Source organism: Seriola dumerili, unplaced genomic scaffold (assembly GCF_002260705.1).
Source record: "Seriola dumerili isolate Sdu_G_001 unplaced genomic scaffold, Sdu_1.0 BDQW01000043.1, whole genome shotgun sequence".
NCBI classification, from domain to species: Eukaryota; Metazoa; Chordata; class Actinopteri; order Carangiformes; family Carangidae; genus Seriola; species Seriola dumerili.
Window position 1 is genome coordinate 2445583 of NW_019174298.1, and position 18165 is coordinate 2463747.

General features: G+C 39.1%; 2 protein-coding genes across 2 annotated transcripts; one reads left to right on the top strand and one right to left on the bottom strand.

Moving 5' to 3' along the window:
* Positions 1-671: 671 nt before the first annotated feature.
* Positions 672-13561, top strand: eif2d (eukaryotic translation initiation factor 2D). The gene is made up of 15 exons (XM_022739102.1): positions 672-897; positions 2045-2235; positions 2323-2406; positions 2500-2590; positions 2677-2784; positions 3922-4205; positions 4526-4643; positions 4724-4769; positions 4885-4991; positions 5114-5269; positions 7459-7548; positions 8158-8253; positions 9044-9164; positions 13136-13310; positions 13415-13561. Exons 1-15 carry the CDS (start codon positions 842-844, stop codon positions 13483-13485), a joined length of 1794 nt encoding a protein of 597 aa, XP_022594823.1. The 5' UTR covers positions 672-841; the 3' UTR covers positions 13486-13561.
* Positions 13562-16597: 3036 nt separating this feature from the next.
* LOC111217280 (probable G-protein coupled receptor 139) lies at positions 16598-17728 on the bottom strand. The gene is made up of 2 exons (XM_022739063.1): positions 17650-17728; positions 16598-17493 (listed from the first exon to the last, which is right to left on the bottom strand). Exons 1-2 carry the CDS (start codon positions 17726-17728, stop codon positions 16598-16600), a joined length of 975 nt encoding a protein of 324 aa, XP_022594784.1.
* Between the last annotated feature and the right edge of the window lie 437 nt (positions 17729-18165).

Consider the following 18165-nt stretch of genomic DNA (forward strand, 5'->3'; position numbering starts at 1 on the left):
AAAAATGCCCCTTAAATTGTTTTACACAATTATATATTATTAGATTATTATTATCACTCATATTCCTCTAATGTTGCAAGCTGGAGCCAAGAAATGTTTGGCATTTTTGCATGAATATGAATGTAATAACTTAAATGATTAACAGAATAGTTTCCAATTCGTTTTCCATCAATCAAATAATGAATTAATTGACAATTAGTTTCAGCTTTACTTATGTGTACTATTGGCTACTTTCATTTATAACAAAGCATAATCTTTTATAAGCTTTTCATTTGTTTTGCATGTAAAAATCTTAAAGTTAAGTTACTAGTAACTTAAAACTGTCAAATAAATGGAATGGAGCAATAAGTACATTAGAGAGTAGTGGAGTACAAGTATAAAGTGGCATGACAAGAAAAAACTCAAGTACCTCAAAATTTGTACTGAAGTTGTCTATTTGAGTAAATGTACCTGGTTACATCTACATTTCAGTACTGACTATGATGGACATTTTGAGGATTGGGGGCGATATATTACCCAAAATCTTAAAAAAGAAGTATGAATACATAGATAAACTAATGTTGTTCTAATAATAATTCACGTGCTTCATTTGTCATGCGGAACTGATGTTACGTCGCGTTGCCGCTGTGCAGTTTCACGTCGGAAATAAATATGTGTCGGACCATCATACCCAACGAGGAACAGCTGATTACTTCAATGCCAAAATAAGAAATATGTTAGTCAGTGTCTCCGGTGCAGAGGTGTTGTTTTAAAATATCTGTGATGATGTACTGACACATTTACATTACCTGAGAAGCGGACACGTTGAGTTCGTCGTAGTAGTTGTTTATTTTCTGAGAAGATGTTTGCCAAACCGTTCCGTGTCAAATCTAACACCGTGATCAAAGGATCAGACAGGTGAGTCAGTGCTGCTGCCTGCTGCCAGCTCTAACCAGAATAGCCACTTTTACCCTCAGCCATTTATTCCTGCGTGATTTTTTTCTATGCAGGCATTATTGCAAACTACTTTTAACGTCAAAAGGCCACTGAAATAGACCTCACCTGATACCAACAGTGTACTGCTCGTAAAACTTCATTTTTGTCCCTGAGGCTCCAGATTCAGACCCAAGCAGTGTGTGTTTGGCTAGCCAGCTGTATTTAACTATCTTGAATTTCCTGTAAATCCCAGCATCTGGACTGAGGTGAAAAAAGTCAGCTCATTAGCTGGCAGGAGTGTTGTTAAGGATTATTTAGGGATTGTTGTTCTTGCTGTAATTAAATACAAGATTTTTCTTTCAAAATTAAAGCTGCACAGCCAACATCCGCCAGAGTTTTCACAGAAATCTCTGACATACTCATATTTTAACAACATTTGAAAATGTCTAGTGGGAAGACTTGGGGCTGCAACCATTGATTATTTTTCATTATTGCTTAATCTGCCAATTGTTTCAAAAATCATCTTAATGATGTCCCAGAGCATGAGGTTGTACCATTGGAAATAGACAGCAAATTCTCACAATTGAGAACCTGGAACCTTCAACTATTGGGCATTTCTTATTTAAAAAGTAATTAGATAATTGTTTGATTATAAAAATAGTTGCCAATAAATTTTCTTTTGACTGACTTATTGATTAATCAAATAACTATCAGCTCCAGGATGAATTGCCATTTATTGGGTAAATCATGGCTAATTCCAGTTCACTTAGACGGATTATTTACAGATCATTCAACATTCATAGAAAGAAGGCACAGATATCACTCTTTGGTAAGCTTTCCTTGTATTAAAAAAAATACAGTTGAAAGCAAAAAAAAAAAAAAAAACACAGCATATTTACTTTGTAATTTTACCCTGTTAGGAAGTCCCATTAAGTTGCTGTTAAGTCTGAGGAAAGTATGGCTTATGGCTATCGTCGTGATTAGGAAGTGTGGAAAACAACAAATTCAGTCAAAGAGGAAACAAAATATTGCATCTGTAAAATATGCAAAATCTGTATCTGTAGCAGAAGGTGTTACAAGTGTGACATTACCCACTGAATGAGAGTTTTGTTTTTGTTGCTGCCTTTAGGAGAAAGCTCAAAGCTGACATATCTGCAGCCTTTCCTTCACTCTCTGCTGATGAGCTGTCGGAGCTTGTCCCCAACAAAGAGGAGATAAATGTAGTCAAGATTTATGCACATAAAGGAGAAGCTGTGACGCTTTACGTTCTTCATAAAAATCCACTGTTCTTTGAACTGGAGAAACGACTTTATCCTACAGGTAATAAGCCAGATATTCAGTTACACTGAGTTGAATGACTTGCTCCTTTAAGTGACTTATTTTAACTGTCCATTGTTACATTGTCAGTATATGTGCTTTGGCGCTACCCTGCTCTCTTGCCGACGTTAAGGACATGGACTCCTGTGCTTCAGAAGTTGATCGGAGGGGCAGGTACGCTCCTTTTTCTGTGCTCAAGACCTGGACAGATGTTTAATACTGTACTTTAAGATTGATATAAAGTAACAAACACTGTGTTTCACAAAGATCTCATGCTGCCAGGCGTAGTGGTGCCTTCAAGTGGTCTCCCAGATGTGAAACGGGGCGACTGCTGTGCTGTTACACTCGTGAATAATAGGTAGGTTATAATAAAAGATTTGGAAAGACTAACTAACACGTTCCTCACGGATGTAAGTGTGACACCGCTCTCCCGGTTGATTGTAGAGCTCCTGTTGCAGTCGGCACAGCTGCAGTGTCCAGTGCAGAGATGCACAGTTCGGGCATGAAGGGAAGAGGAGTGTGTGTTGTCCACACGTACATGGATAATCTCTGGTGAGTAGCTTCCATCTTCCTACATTGTTTAAATGAACCTTTCTGGAATAGTTTGACATATTGGGAAATAAGCTTATTTGCTTTGTTAACGAAAAAGTAAATAACCCCCCCCCCCCCCTTTTTTTTTTTTTTTTCCATCTTTATGCTAAACTAAGATAACCAGCTCGTGGATGTAGCTGTAATTTACCAGACAGATAGGAGAGTGTATTGTTGTTGTTTATTGATTATTGTGATCGTCATAGGTTGTTTTCAAATACATATCATCAACAGGTTTACATTTAAACTAGTTATAGTGAACAATGTAATTACATTACCATTGCCTCCAACAGTAAAATTACATCAAACCTATACAAAACATTAAAATAGTAGACAGTCAGCATGTAAAACAAAACAGCAATAACATTCTCAGTTCTCTTTTTTTATATTGTTGAGATATGAAACAAACTGTTCCAGTGAGATATGGTTTCATACATGACATAGAGTTTTCTTTTATTAGTCTTTGGTTTGAGAATTGTAAAGTGACCCCTGCTCAACCTTCCTTGTTTGATAACTGTGTCCTTTTGAAATGTTTCTGTTCCTGAACAACAGACTACATCTAAACCTGTCTTCAGCCCCCAACAGTTAAACCTCACTCATAAGCATATTTCCGGCCGTTGTCATAACAACCAAGGTTGTAAAGATATGATGGACCAAGCCATGGGTGGAGGGAGTGAACAGTCATAGCTCTGAGATAGCCATCCCTTGAAGAAAGTATTGCTTTAATGTGTAGGATTCACACATGTATTGGTGCTGAGGTCCCATGAAGAATATCCTTGTTTGGGCATGTAAGTTTTGTATCGGCTTAAATACGCCCTTAATGTATTGCTCATCTCTGTTCTCCTCGACTGAGCTTCAACAAATGTTTCTGCTTCCATCACAAGTCAACCAGCAAGACTTCTATCACATTAAGCAGAATTATCCACCGCATTTATCATTATTTTAATATTCAGTCATTCTCTAAATAGAAATTGTGTCAAATGTAGTATGGAGTATATCGAATCGTAGAAGCCAAAATCAAGATTACATTTACAGGGTTCACTGTGCAGCACTACAGGTGAGTTAACTTTGCACGTGTGGTTTGTTATATCCTTTTTTAAGGGCTTTTGGAGACAAGTCAGTTCCTCCTTCTTTACCGGATATAGAGAACGATGGACAAGGGGTGAATGGAGACGAATGTGAGACTGATGAGGAGGAGGAGGAGGAGGAAGAAAAGGAGGAGGTTGAGACGTGTGTGGAGGAGGAACGGAGTGCCGGTGAAATGGTCACAGATCAAGTCTGTTCTGGTATTGAGGAGCTGAGCCTGGCTGAACAGAAGGAAGAGGAAGGTGAAAAGGGCAATGAAGAAGAGGAGGAGAATCAAGATGACCAGAAAACACCACAAGGTACCAGATTTAGTCATATCTCCGATCGTTTATTAAAATTTCATTTAAAAGGGAATTATTTCAAGTTGTAGATTTGACTTTGAAGTACTTACCATCAATCTGCTCTTAATAAAACTGAGTTAAAACTTCATAAGTTCTGTTATCCCTGATTCAAATCCAATTTTCACACATTCACCAATAAATGGTCACAGGGTGATTTTTGTGACAATATGGTTATGTTTTGTTGTTTCAACTGGAAAATAAGTGATAAATGATGTGACAAAATGGGAGCTTGTTGTGAGGGAAAAGGATATGACCCAGGTCTTACCCTGATTTCACAGAGATAATGGATGCCCTGCTGGTGCAGTGTTTCCTGCATGCTCTTAAGAGCAAGGTGAAGAAGTCAGAGCTCCCTCTGCTGACCAGTACATTTCTCCGCAACCACATGTTCGCCTGCTGGTAAAACACAGTTTATCTTTTAATAAGTGCACAGGAGGAATTAAATTTAGTACTGAAAATATTTTTGCATTTCTTTTCAGCCCAAGTGGAAAGCAACTTGATATCAAGAAATCCAGCTATAAAAAGGTATACCCAATGTCCATAATATGATATTTTACACAGATAAATAGACTACTATATAACTCCTCCAGTAAATGTATCAGATGTTTTTTTTTTGTTGTTTTTTTTTTTTTTCCAACAGCTGTCAAAGTTTCTTCAGGCCATGCAGCAGCAGCACAACCTTGTGCGAGTAAAAGAACTGACCAAGGGGGTGGAGAGCATTGTCGAGGTGGACTGGAAAAACCCAGAGTGAGCCAAGCCCTGCTTCAACTTAAAGAAATTCTTGGTTGAGATTCAAACTCACAACCCGCCCACATTCAGCCTGACTAGCCCTGTGTTTTTCCTTTTTGTATGACTTTAACACTTTATAGACTGCGCTCCTTCAACGTTCTTGAGGAGACAGGCGGTGAAGCGGCTCCGGTGCAGGATGGAGGGGAAGGAGAAACTCCATACCATCCTCCTGAGATCACAACTTTATACTCTGTCTCTGCTCGCCTGGAGCCTCTCTTTCTGGAGGCAAACAAGAGGTGGGGTGTGCGCGTGCATGCGTGTGTGCTTTTACTTCCCTTCTGACAGCAAGGGGACGTAGCAGAGAGCGTTGAAGCTTGTGTTTCAGTAAGCATCCACAAGTTTCAGGTTTACTTGAATGAGACACTAAATCCTTACCATCTCCAGGAGGGCTGAGCTGTAGCTGACATTGACCTCTGACCTTCCTGTGAGGCAGTAAGACGATATTTCCAAGACACACGTCGTACACTTTATCCTAAACTTTGCCCAAAATCAGTCTTTGGTTCACTCATTTACTACTCCATAAAGAATAGTCACTCAACTGTTTTGCTCCATAGTTAGCAAACTGAGATTTCTGACACTGCTGAATCATTAGTTTGTGTCATTACTGACAGTTGTAGGCTGCAATTTATCACATCTCTAAGAGCTACTGAACTGAAGCAGCTACATTGAATTAAGCCATCACTAATTTTATTATTTACACTTATTCTATTGTGGAAATGTTTGAGGCCACAATACAGTGTATGAAGAGAGAAAATAGAATTGCAAAAGTTCATTTGTTTTCAGTTCATGGTTTGTTTTCCAGTGTAAATGTCTACACATCATTGAAAATCTGTGGGTAGATCATGAATCCAAAATTGAAGTGATCTGCAGGAAGTGGGTAAAAAGTCAATAATCATGAAGAGAAAGATATATGATATCCGCCAAAAAGGATGAGGGTTACTAAGTAATCTGTACTTATTTAAATTTATAAATTAATTTAATTAACTAATGAATTAGTTAATGATGTATGTGTAGTGTGAGTGTATATTCATCTGTCAGAGGGGGAAAGTTTCTCTGTGATCACTTCAAATCTGAGTTTAAAGGTAGAGTAAGCAATTGTAAGTTAATATACTTTTTATATATCATATCATATCATATCACAGTCCTCTCTTCTTTCACTGTAGTTTTGTAAAAGACTAACTAACTCTCTAGTTTTTACTCTGCTTTGTTTGTGGTCCTGTGTTTGTGTGCATGTCATTTGTTTGATGACATTATATATTATAAAGTTTGTTTTGCTTCAAGTATGAGAAAGAATCTTCACTTCCACGCCCTATAAGATGCTCTGGATTCCACCACAGTGTCTGTGCTTTGGCAATGCGTGTCCATCAATTTGGGAAGTGGAGTTTCTGAAGGAGCACTGAAGGGAGGGGTGTTTTTGTTTTGTTGTTGAGTTCAAATATCAACAGTCTTTGTGTGTGTGTGTGTGTATATATATGTATATGTATATGAGCATGACATTTTGACATCAATTAGTTTGCAGCCAATTAAATAAATGAAAATTTAACAAGTGTGATGTGGAAATTTGAAGCCTCTGGTGTATATATAGTTTATACTGAGGAAGGAGTTTTCAGTGAAGTTAGACATCTTTCATTCAGTGGTTAAACTGTTGAAACGAAAAATGCTTGTATATTCAGGGATTAAGGATTTTTCAATGAGAGAGGAGTAGATTACATACACACACACACACACACATTAGATACAAACTATTATTCCAAGCAGAGTGTTTTTATATCTTAAAACAGGAGCACTGAATGGGATCTTTAAATGGCTGTTTTCATGTTTTGGGCTAATGTGTTTTCTTGTCGAGTTTTGTGTATTTCAAAAGTCCATGCATTGACGGGCAGTGTAAACTCGGCTGAGGCTATAAATGCTAGGGTTGAATTTTTATATAACTCAAGTGTTTATATTCTATTAAGGCTTAAGTTATGCATAATTGAGGGTGTGGCCCTTTGAGTGACAGACGGGGGAGCATATACTTACCACAACCCAGCATTCACTGAAGCCTCAGTTCCACACACCCCACCACTTTGCCTGTTTTGGGATTACCCGGGACCCAGGCAGAGTAATTCACTGCCAAGGTGGCAACAGCAGAGTAGCCCACACTGAGCTTCAAAACAGCTCTTCAGAAACCTATGGGTGACATCACGGTCTATGGTACACATCAATAAATAATTAGGACATAAAAACTTAAAAATAAACACTAAATACATCAAATAAATACATATTCAAATAATAGTGCCAATTCTATGTCTTTATTTTTAAGTTGGTGTTAAATTTAGTGGCATTACAGAAATACTGAATAACTCCTTAAACTGAAGATACCTTGATAAATTTCTCATATTTGCACATTTATTCTTGTACTAATGTGTGCTTTGGTTCCCTACAGGAAAGGAGCAATTTTGCAGCCTGTTGAAGTGAGAAATATAGTCACAGAGTATGTGAAGAAGAATGAACTGGTGGATGGAAATAATAAAAAGTAAGTGGATGCTCAAGTCCTGTTAGGGGAAATCGGTGTGTTGATGAGTGCATTGTTTGAAAACAACAGATATCGGAGCGTATTGTCAGAGCTCATGGTTTTGTTGTATTTCATGTTTCACGTGTCTGTGAGGGTGTTTTAGGAAAGATTTCATGGATTTGCATTTCACAATCAAATTCTGTGTCTGTCAGCTGACATAAGAGAAAAAAGAAACTCCATTCTTGACACAATCAAGCTCAGTTTGGGTTTAAATATAACCATTTCGCTGGTTTTTCCATTACTGGATGCAGTGGTAAAAGGGCAGCCTAATAGCCACTGCACAAACATGAGGCTGACCCTAGGCCATGTGATGTTGTTATAATTTGCTAAAATGCTTAAATGTGACTCTGAAACTAAAGAGACATCTCATGTTTCTTTTTAGGTCATAGAAATTTGGGCATCATCATGTGAAACAAATTGATAATGAGCGATAGGAGAAATTAAATAAAATCTGTCACAGACTTGGCATATCTTAAAAAGGCAGTGTGTTTCCTGTTGAGTGCTTTGCATCAACTGTGTGCTGTTCCTTTCAGTACAAGTGGCTTCAGTGCTTTTTTTCCCTTCTGACAGTTACGTGACCATAAACCCGACTCTATGTGACTGCTTGCTGGAGAAATCGGAGTACCAGGAGGTGGAGTCTCTCAAGTGGGATGACCTCTTCAGCAGGTTAAGACTTATTTTTATCATTTTGTTTCTCATTTTGTTTTTTAAGGGACCGCGTACAATATTAAACAAAACTGTTGCTGTTACCCATTCCTTTCAGCCCTTGAATACCGTCATCCATCATACCAACCTGAGTCAGCATGCAAATATACTATATTTACTGATGCAGGGAAATGGAGGTGGTGAGCATCATCATTGCGGGATGGGCAGGAGATAAAATAATCACCCTTAATGCCACAGTTAATCCAGATCTGTAAACAACAATATCGCTGCTGCTCTGAAAAGTCTGAGCATCAGTGATATTGTTTGTGATCCTGGTCAGCCAAAAGCAAAGACCTCCCTTGCATTGCTTTTTCCACCCCTGGGAGTTTCAAGAATTACCAGTGTCATATTTCATTTGAATGATTTCTGATGACTTTGAATAGCAAAATAGGAGTCTCTATTTTTAAGCCAGATTTATACATCTGCATCAGGGTGTTACACAAGGTCTGTAGCTCCACTGGAGGTTGCTGCTGAAGCTGACACGCACCTCCTCAAAACATGTGAATACACATTGTGGGCTACGAGGTACCACATGGAGACCACAAGGACTGTGATTTTCTGGGCCAGGAGAGATTGTTGATAGCGAAGACAACAGATCAAGGTGAAGAAAGGCTCAGTGTTTGTCTTCTCAGTAAAGCTAGACATTTTTCTATGTAATGATCAAGGAAACTCTTTTGCAGGGCAATCAGTCTCCATCTCTCTATCATCTAACATTTGGTACTGATTAAACTATTAAACGTCATTTTCACAGGACATTGCGAAGAATGCAGGAGTGCTACCAAGTTGTGTTCCCCGGACAAACACCCATAATAAAGAAGGGTCACATAGAGCCCATAGACATCTCTGTGGCTTCTCGAGGCTCCAATAAGAAGGTGACAACTCAAGCTACAATTTCTTTGCTGTAGAGCAGTGTGGATTTTTTTTATACTTTATATTTGACAGTTTATGGTCCACTGCCATGCTAAATGATCTATGAATGTCTGGCAGATTTCATGGCAATCCATCTAATTGTTGCAGAGACATTTCAGTTTAACCACAAATATGAGTGAGTTGTGGTGCCTTAGGAAAAGTCAGGGGGTCACCACAGACATAAGGCTTCATTCTCTGGGGACTATTAATGTCTGCACAAAATTTCATGACCCTGAGTTCTGGCCCTGTTAAGACCTGGTATTAACATGTGTCTCGGGTGATCCGATCACAGGTGGACAGCTCTAAGTTCAAGTGTGAACGCAATCCAAGAAGCATGGAGGATCCATTTGAGATCCGATCACTCAGACCACATTCAGATGTGGTCCTGGCCACATGTGGCCACATTCTTTTAGCAGTGTGAATGCAATTGTGTCCTTGTACACATTGAAGGACTGCCTACTTAACTGACATCCTCTGCCACAGTGTAATTAGTCCCGCCACAGTTTCGTAATGAACCAAAAATATTTTACTATTTCAAATGGCTAAATTTCACTGTAGAGCTGTGTGCAGCAAATTGATTCACTCAGCCCCTGCATGCCCCACTCGTGCTCTCTTGCTCTCTCGCTCTCTCTCTCTCTCTCTCTCTCTCTCTCTCTCTCTCTCTCTCTCTCTCTCTCTCTCTCTCTCTCTCACTGTGTGAACTCACGTGCTTAGAGCTGTCCGTCTGTGATCAGATCACTCGAGACGCGTGCTAGTGCCAGGTCTGAACAGGGCTTCTGATGACTACATATCGGCTAATGCACTGTATAAGCTGGATGCGCAACTTTTGGGATTTCTGTACTGCAGCTTCTTGTTACTTAGTGGCTGACTTATGGGTCATTCCATGCAAATTCACCCAGAATCCAGAACTTTAGGTTTAGGTCAATGCATTGCAACATACCCTGAAGTATATAAATGAGTGCAATCATACTTCATTTTGTCATTTGGAGCCCTACTTTATCGGAAAAAAGCCCAGCAGAAGAAGCCAACTGTCATGAGACAGCCTACACTAATGGAAAAGCTCATCTTTCAAGTTTGGATCTTTCAAGTGGATGTACTTCCTTGACGGATGATGCCACAGTTTGTTTCCATCACCAAGTAATTTTGGTGAAATACAGCTTTCTTCAAAAACAGTGTTGTGAGCCCTTCAACTTCCATGTCAACAGCAAACGGAGTCACTCACTCAGGATCATTAGGAGGAAGCAAGGGCACTCACAGGAAGGTCTGTCAAGCCTGGACAGAAGTTGTGCCCGCCGCATGTGATAAAGGACTCAAATAGAAACTGATGAAGATACACAGATGACTGAAAGAGTACACACCAACATCTGTAGCAAGCAGAGATGAAACCCAATGCCAGCTATGGGGAACATAAATGTTTTGAATTAAAGTAAGCTGTTACGCATGAAATTGCTCAATGTCTTGCAGTGGATGTGCCCCAGGGTGAAGTGTCAACCAGCCATGTTATTTAGACAGGCTCATTGATTTACTCAAAGAGAAAATCTGTATTTCTTCATGACGAAAGCAAGTCCAGATGCTTACTTTCGAACTATCAAGCTGGTAAAATGCCAAAACTGCAAGAATTCAAAGTTATTGAGCACAAGGTTAAACTTGATGTTGATGAAAGGACAGTTTCGGGGAAGTGGAACCAAAGTTAGCCAGGCCCTAAGCTAATGACCTTCAAATATGAGTGATACAGTTTTACATGGATGACCAGTATTCCAGGCTTATGCCAGGGGCAAAGGATGTTAAGTGTGGTGGACGAGGGTAAACGCACTAGAATCCTCATGACTCTCAAATAACTGTACCAAAATGTTTGTGCTCCTAAGTCCTCTAAGTACACGAATCATCTGAATGTCGAGTTAATGGTGCGTGCCCTCCCACTGCTCACACACAACATAGCCACTTATAAGGGACTAATGCATAAGCTTGTTTGCTCAACCAATGACAAACTGCATGCTGCACAGATGTCCCAACTCTCCTTGATCAGATGCTTTGCGGGAGTACTTGGAAAACATCCTACAGGCCCATGAAGTGTCTTTAGATGACACTTTAAAATATAAGCAATGGATTACAACTGACAGAACCAACCTTCAAGGCTTCAGTAGCAGCTTTCAAGATTTCATGGAAATACTGGCTGACAAATTGGATAAACTGACAAGTCATGATTTTATTGTAATGAACCATTCATCATACTTGGCTCAGTTAAAGGAGAACACTCACCAAATTGAAGCTGTGGTTCTTTTGGATTTTTCAGAAAGTTACAGCTTTCTGATCCAAGATGCAGCCCAGGGATTTCATTGGGAAATCTCCCAGGCCACTATCCATCCCTTTGTGACCTAAAGATGACAATGGGGACACCCGTCACATCAGCATGTGTGTAATCAGCGATCATTTACAACATTTTACTACATCAGTGTATTTTCCCATTTCCAATAGAAAACTCTTTTGTACCTTTTCAGATGGTGCTGCATCACAGTACAAAAATTTTAATCATCACCAGCATCACCAGGAGGACTTTGGCCTCACAGCTGAGTGATACTTGTTTGCCACCAGCCACGGCAAGAAGTCCTGTGATAGCATTGGAGAGCACCATAAAACAAGAAGCAGTAAAAGCAAGGCTCTTTCCACTAGCCACATATTTACTCCAAGAGAGCTGTGTGATTGGGGAGATGACAACATACGAAATATGAAGTTGCTCTATATTTCAAGTGAAGATGTACTTCAGCACGATGATCAGCTGAAATACAGATATCTCAATGCAAAAACAGTGAGTGGCACCCGTAGTCACCAAGTTAAATTCCAGCCACTGAGAAAACTCTTGAATTGAAAACAGCAACTTCAGCATCAGCAACTGAGTTGACGATTTCTAATGTACGCCACTGTGATCCGGGAAAATACCTTGCTTCTATGTGTGACCAGATGTGGTGGCTTGGATCTGTCATGGAAACGTCTGATGATGGTCATGGTCATGCATCCACATGGACCAGCAAAATCCTTGCACTGGCCGGCAAGACAGGAAACATGTTGGGTGCCTCTTCAGAAAGTGCTGTGCATCATTGATCCCCCGGCTACAACAAATGGAAGACAGTACTACCTGTCCGAGAATGATGAGGAAAACTGGACCATCCTTGAATACTGCTGATGTACGATCAATTTTTCTATGCTATAACCGACAGTAACTCTGCCATACAGTGTTAATATTATGCTAACTTGAAATTTTATACAGAAAATTATTAAATGATGTAGTAATATCATTATTTCCCACAGGTTGAGAATTTACCTGTGGTGGTGGGTGACATGGCGTGTGACCGATGCAGACTCATGCAGTTTAGAAGGGGAGAGTGCCACCCTATTTTCTGTAGCTACAATTTACAGATATCCACTAAACACCTGACATACAATATTTAATATATAATAATACTACACATAATCAAAATTTGGCTGCAAGAAAGTAAAAACTAGTGAAGATAATACTTTTTGAAAATGAAAGACTTTGCTCCGTTAAAAATTTATTTTTATTCATTTGATTTCTGTAAAACATGAATACCTGTTGCAAATTATCCTTGTTCAGTACAAATTTCAACTCCAGTGAAATATAAGCAGTCAGTGCAGGCCTGGAGTGCACATATGAGAAATTACAAAAATTATGGAATTTGTAGTAATAAGTATTTGGAGTTGTAGGACTCTGAATTTAATTGAATTAATTTAATATTAAGTTTTTATATGATTATTTTCAAGAAAATCCCTGACTTGAACTGGGTGGTTCTAGGTGAGTTAGTATGGAATGACCCACATACACAATGCAAGTATATCTGCGAGAAGTTAATATCACTTCATCTATCGGCCCGGCTGATTTGTTGCTCTAGCTTTAATTGTTTCCATGTGCTGTCTCTAGGTAACTCTAATAAAGAACCTGGAAGTGTACTGTTTGGATCCTGCAGTCGTGGCCACTACTTTGCAGCGCAGAGTCCAGGCCAGCTCTGTTTTACAGCCCATCCCCGGGGCCAAGGATAAAGTCCTGGTCCAGATCCAAGGCAACCAGATTCACCAAGTTGGCAGTTTGCTATTAGGTTTGAAACTTAATAATACTTCAAATATCTTTCTCACAATTTCTCTCAATTGCTTTATTTGCAGAAATAAATTCACTTTGTCTAATCTTTTATTTCAATTTCAGATCACTATCAAATTCCTCGCAAGTACATCCAAGGACTAGACAAAGCTCTAAAAGGTGGCAAGAAGAAGTAGTGTCGCTACCTGCTACACCAGCCGCTTAGTCTTTGAAGCTTTAAAGCTGCTTTACTGTATGCAAACACAACATGTAATAAAGTTCATTGACTGAAGTTGTTATTGTTTTATTGATCTGATTTGGCCCCCAGAGATATTTCAGAGTAAAGTTACTGGTGGGTCAGTAAGCAGTCATTGCAAGGTAACTGGTTTCTGATGGTGAGAGAGAACATTAGGAGAAAACTGTTTTGTCCACATGAAACTACCAAACTGATCAAACACTAATTGGATTGTATTAGATAGAAACTTTATTAATCCCAAAGCAAATCCAGTAGCTTGTTCAGTGCAGAGAATACAAACCAGTGTAAACCAAGCAAGTAAAATATTAACTAAGGCAATAAAAGGCAAAATAACAACTAATAACGATCAGATGAAGACTATGTAATAATGACTAATAACAAGTGGACAAATCAGTAAATAATAATAACCACATTAATAATAATAATAATAATAACCATATTCATGAATATGCAGGAGATCAAAAGAGGCGCTTGTGCAAGTGTTTGTCTTATAAACAGTTTAATGCTGTGCCAGACAAGTTTTATAAAAACATTTTAGAGAATAGTCTTCATTACATAAGCACTGATTCATTAAAAAAATGAAAGAAAAGGAAATGTAATCATTTTTAACAGCCAAAATCCATTTCAAATATTTCCATAATTCCATATACAATGATTAAACATGTTCTGTATGATTTTGAAAGCGATATAATTTAACATATAACATATTTTGGGGGGTATTTCAGGCTCTTTTTTTATACAGCCGACAGTGGGGAGACGCCAGGAAATGAGGGGAAAGAGAGACGAGGAATGACATGCACCAATGGTCCCCAGCTGGAAGCAGACCAGGGATGTTTAGGGTCATGGTCTGTGCTTTAACCCCAAAACCGGTGTGTTTTTTTTAACCCATATTTCCATGTTCGCACCAGGAAGTTGAGCAGATCCACCTCCCTGGTGGACAGTTTCCCTGTTCTTAAACCGGCCACTTTGAGGTTTGTCACCGTTGTTAAGTCCAAGGGATAACTGAAAGTCCAGAAATTAACCAGCACATTTCAGGATATTTAGTTTTTATTTGAAAACAAAATATCAATAAAAAATAAACAATAAACACCAAGAAATATGGATACAATAAGAAAGTAACAAAACCGTATTTTTCGAACAAGCCAGTATTTTCAAAACTGCAGTGTTTCACTTTGGTGAATTCACCACACCAAAGGAAATTTTAATTCTCCTGCGGTAAATTCTTTCAGGCTCCTCACAGAATTTGCTCTAAGTCTTCATTTGATTTTGGTTGTTTTTGCCAGGTTTCTGTTTTGTTTTTCTAAGTAATGGACTCAACTTTAACTAAAGCTGTAATTACACAGCCTCAGTTATGTTGCGGTCAGGTCTCCGTGGTGAGCAATCTAGTGTTCCATCTGCATATTTGCTTTCTATATCATGTTTGTTTGTTTGTTTGTTTGTTTTCTTGAGGATGTTGCTGTGGTGGTAAACAATGGAATTTGTGTCAATCTGTTGTTCCCCTAAAGGCAATTAAGATTTACTTATAGTTCCCTAATGGGTGGGTAGGTGGATGGAGCTCACTTTTTTAAAATGCTTTTTTGTCCTTCTCACTTTTAGCCAATACTTTCAGGTCGATTTTCTTAATAAGTCTCTCTGAACTGTACCTTCTTACTGTTCAGCCAGTGATTCTCATCTGAGTCTGCTTCAGGTGCTTTCAGATGGAACTACTTATTTATCCGAAAATATCAGGTATCTGTAAAGGAAACTATACATGAACTAGAACTGGTTTACAGCATTAACATATTGTTTCTGTTGTTTGTAATAATACAACAAATATGGTAAATAGTTTTGGTAGTATGGTAGTAATAGTAATTATTACACATCCAGTACTGTGCAAAAGTTTTAGGCATTGAGATGTTTAAATTCTTATGCGTCAGACAATATCCTCATGGTGTTCTGTGATGTATTCTGTACAGCTAGCATCAAAAAGAGCTATCTTCAGAGACAAGAAGGACAAGGAGCCCTCCTACAGATGGTCTGACCCCCACAGAGCTCTGATCCCAGGATCATGGACTCAGTCTGGGATCACATTGAAGAGACAGAAGATACTAAGGCAGCCTATAAATCCACACCATTGTGGCAGGTTCTCCAAGATGCTTGGAACAACCTACTTGCAAAGTGTCACGAAAAACTGTTCCTTTCCTTGAAGCAGCCATTGAGTGAACTGCGTTTGTAAAGGGCCTTTTTCACAGACGATATGTCAGTTAATATCATCAATGGACATCAATGAATCCTTGAAAGAAGCAGTTTTACCTTTTATGCATATCTCTGTGATACTCAGTAATAACCTACAGAAGAACTGATTAGCACATATTGTGGATTAATGAGGCATAGTTGGGGAGTACTTTGTTGTAAAAGATGATGTATGTGGTTTTTGCACAAAAATCGAGTTACATTTATTTAATTATCCTTTATTGCAGACCTGGTTTCATAGTCAAAAAAGATAAGAAAAGATATGCAGTATATTGTCAATATTTGGTCCTAAATCAAATAGTAACAAATGCTAAAAAAATTAAATATCATTGGTTTACATGTATTAAACATTGAGAACTCTTATAGCCTTTTAGGTTCAAATATGAAACATATTTAGTCTTGACATAAAAAAAAGGGAAAATAATTAAAAAATATTCAAGTGAAGTACACATTCATTATGCGACAGGTTTAAGTTGACAGGTTTTACACGTTTTGTAGTAAAATCATATGAAGAAACCGTCTTGTTTGTTTGCTCTGAGTCTAGAAACTAATTGCAGGAAATTAATTTTGAAACATAAAACAGTGCAGATGTGTGTCAGGATTGTTTACATGGAGGCAAATCCTCCCATGTAATACAGGGACAGAATGAGTAAAACGTAGTGATAAAGAAAATTAAGCTGTGTTTTATGGACTCACATTTAACTGGTTATGATTGCCATGAGATCATTTCCTCTGTTCCCAGACACCAGGCGAGAGCACCTGTACAAACTTCCTCGAGGACAGTGTCAGTAATTGTGTTTAGTAACAACACGGGGGTTTTCCTAGAGCTTTGCTTTGCAGTAGAAAGACACTTGTCTGACACAGGCTAAGAACTCTTGGCGAAACTTGGATTGAGTGCAGACATACAGGTACATGTTGACAGCCGCGTTGCTCAGGCTCAGCATGGTGCCAGTGTCTGCTGCTATATTTATCTGATGGTAGTAATCATTACGATCAAAAGTGTACATGTGAGTCGTGCGGAGGATGATCTGAGTTATAGCACGGGTGACAGACAGCAGCATGAAACTCATGGACACAGTCACTAGAAGCACCACAGATTTTCTCTTCCTGGAGCGCAGCAGGGGCATGACTTTGTTGACCCTGGAGGTCAAATCCGCAGTGATATGAACCCGATTGCTGAGAGAGATGAGGCGCAGAGTCAGGCCATTAAGTGTGAGGATGACGAGGAAGGGGATTATGTAGGCTTGCAGTGTTTGAAACCAAACCAAGGTGTGAATGAACTGAAACGGAGCCTCTGTCTTGTAAATACACCTGGTCTGGTTGTTCACATAGACTGAGGCATTAGACCAGTAGTAAGGAATGGCACAAAGATGACTGAAGAGGAAGACTGCTGTAATTGTCCATGCTGCACATCTCGGTGTGCAGATTTTAGTTTTCATTTTCCACGTGTGGATGGCGATAAAGCGTTCAACTGTAAACATGACCACCAGCCACGTTGAGGCGTTGTAGGCCCCGTAGTTAAAAATGTCCCTCAGGCTGCACCACGGATCATAACTCCAAAACGGCTCCTGCTGGTGGTATTTGACAGAAAGCTCAAGAATCACAATGAAGATCAGAACAAGGTTGTCAGCCACAGATATGGCCATCAGATAGAAAGTGCTGGACCTGGAGAGCATGCAGCTCCTCCTCCATATGATCAGAAAGGTGATGGTGTTGGCTGAGGAGAGGATTTGTGTCAGTTGAGGCATCTGATGTCTCACATCCAATATTTTCACAATGAATCCATTAAATGAACATTTCTAAATGACATAAGATCATTTTTGGTGTGAAATCAACAGGCTCTAACTGTGATGCTGAGTTTTGATGTACTTACAGGGGATGCCCACCACTGCTAAGGCAGGGTAGAAAACTTCTTGTAATGTCACCATCCAGTGTTTCTTCTGAGGGCTCATATCCTCTCACACCACAGACGGTGCCACTGCAGGATCATCGAAGCCTCTAAGATCAATATGCACCTACAACATGGTCACTCCCACCTCACCGCAACATACAAACCATGGTAGTGTGTCAACAGCATGGAGGTTGATAATGAGAGGGGATGTGTGACATCGTGATAACAAGAAAAGAAAAGAAATTAGGTTTTTAGTGATGTCTATATAGCTCATTTAAATGAAACGGTAGGAAACTTTAACCTGCAGTTATTAATTTTTTTGTCCACTTGGGGTGACAGAGTTTATTGTTTTTGTTTTGTTTTTTTACATGAGACAGTGCACACTATTCACTTATCAATCATACCATTGTAAATGTGCCTTGGTTAGCGCAGCAGAATATGGAATATATCAAAATATTGTTTTTGCCATATGTGGGAAATGGCAGGTTGCTGTCAGTG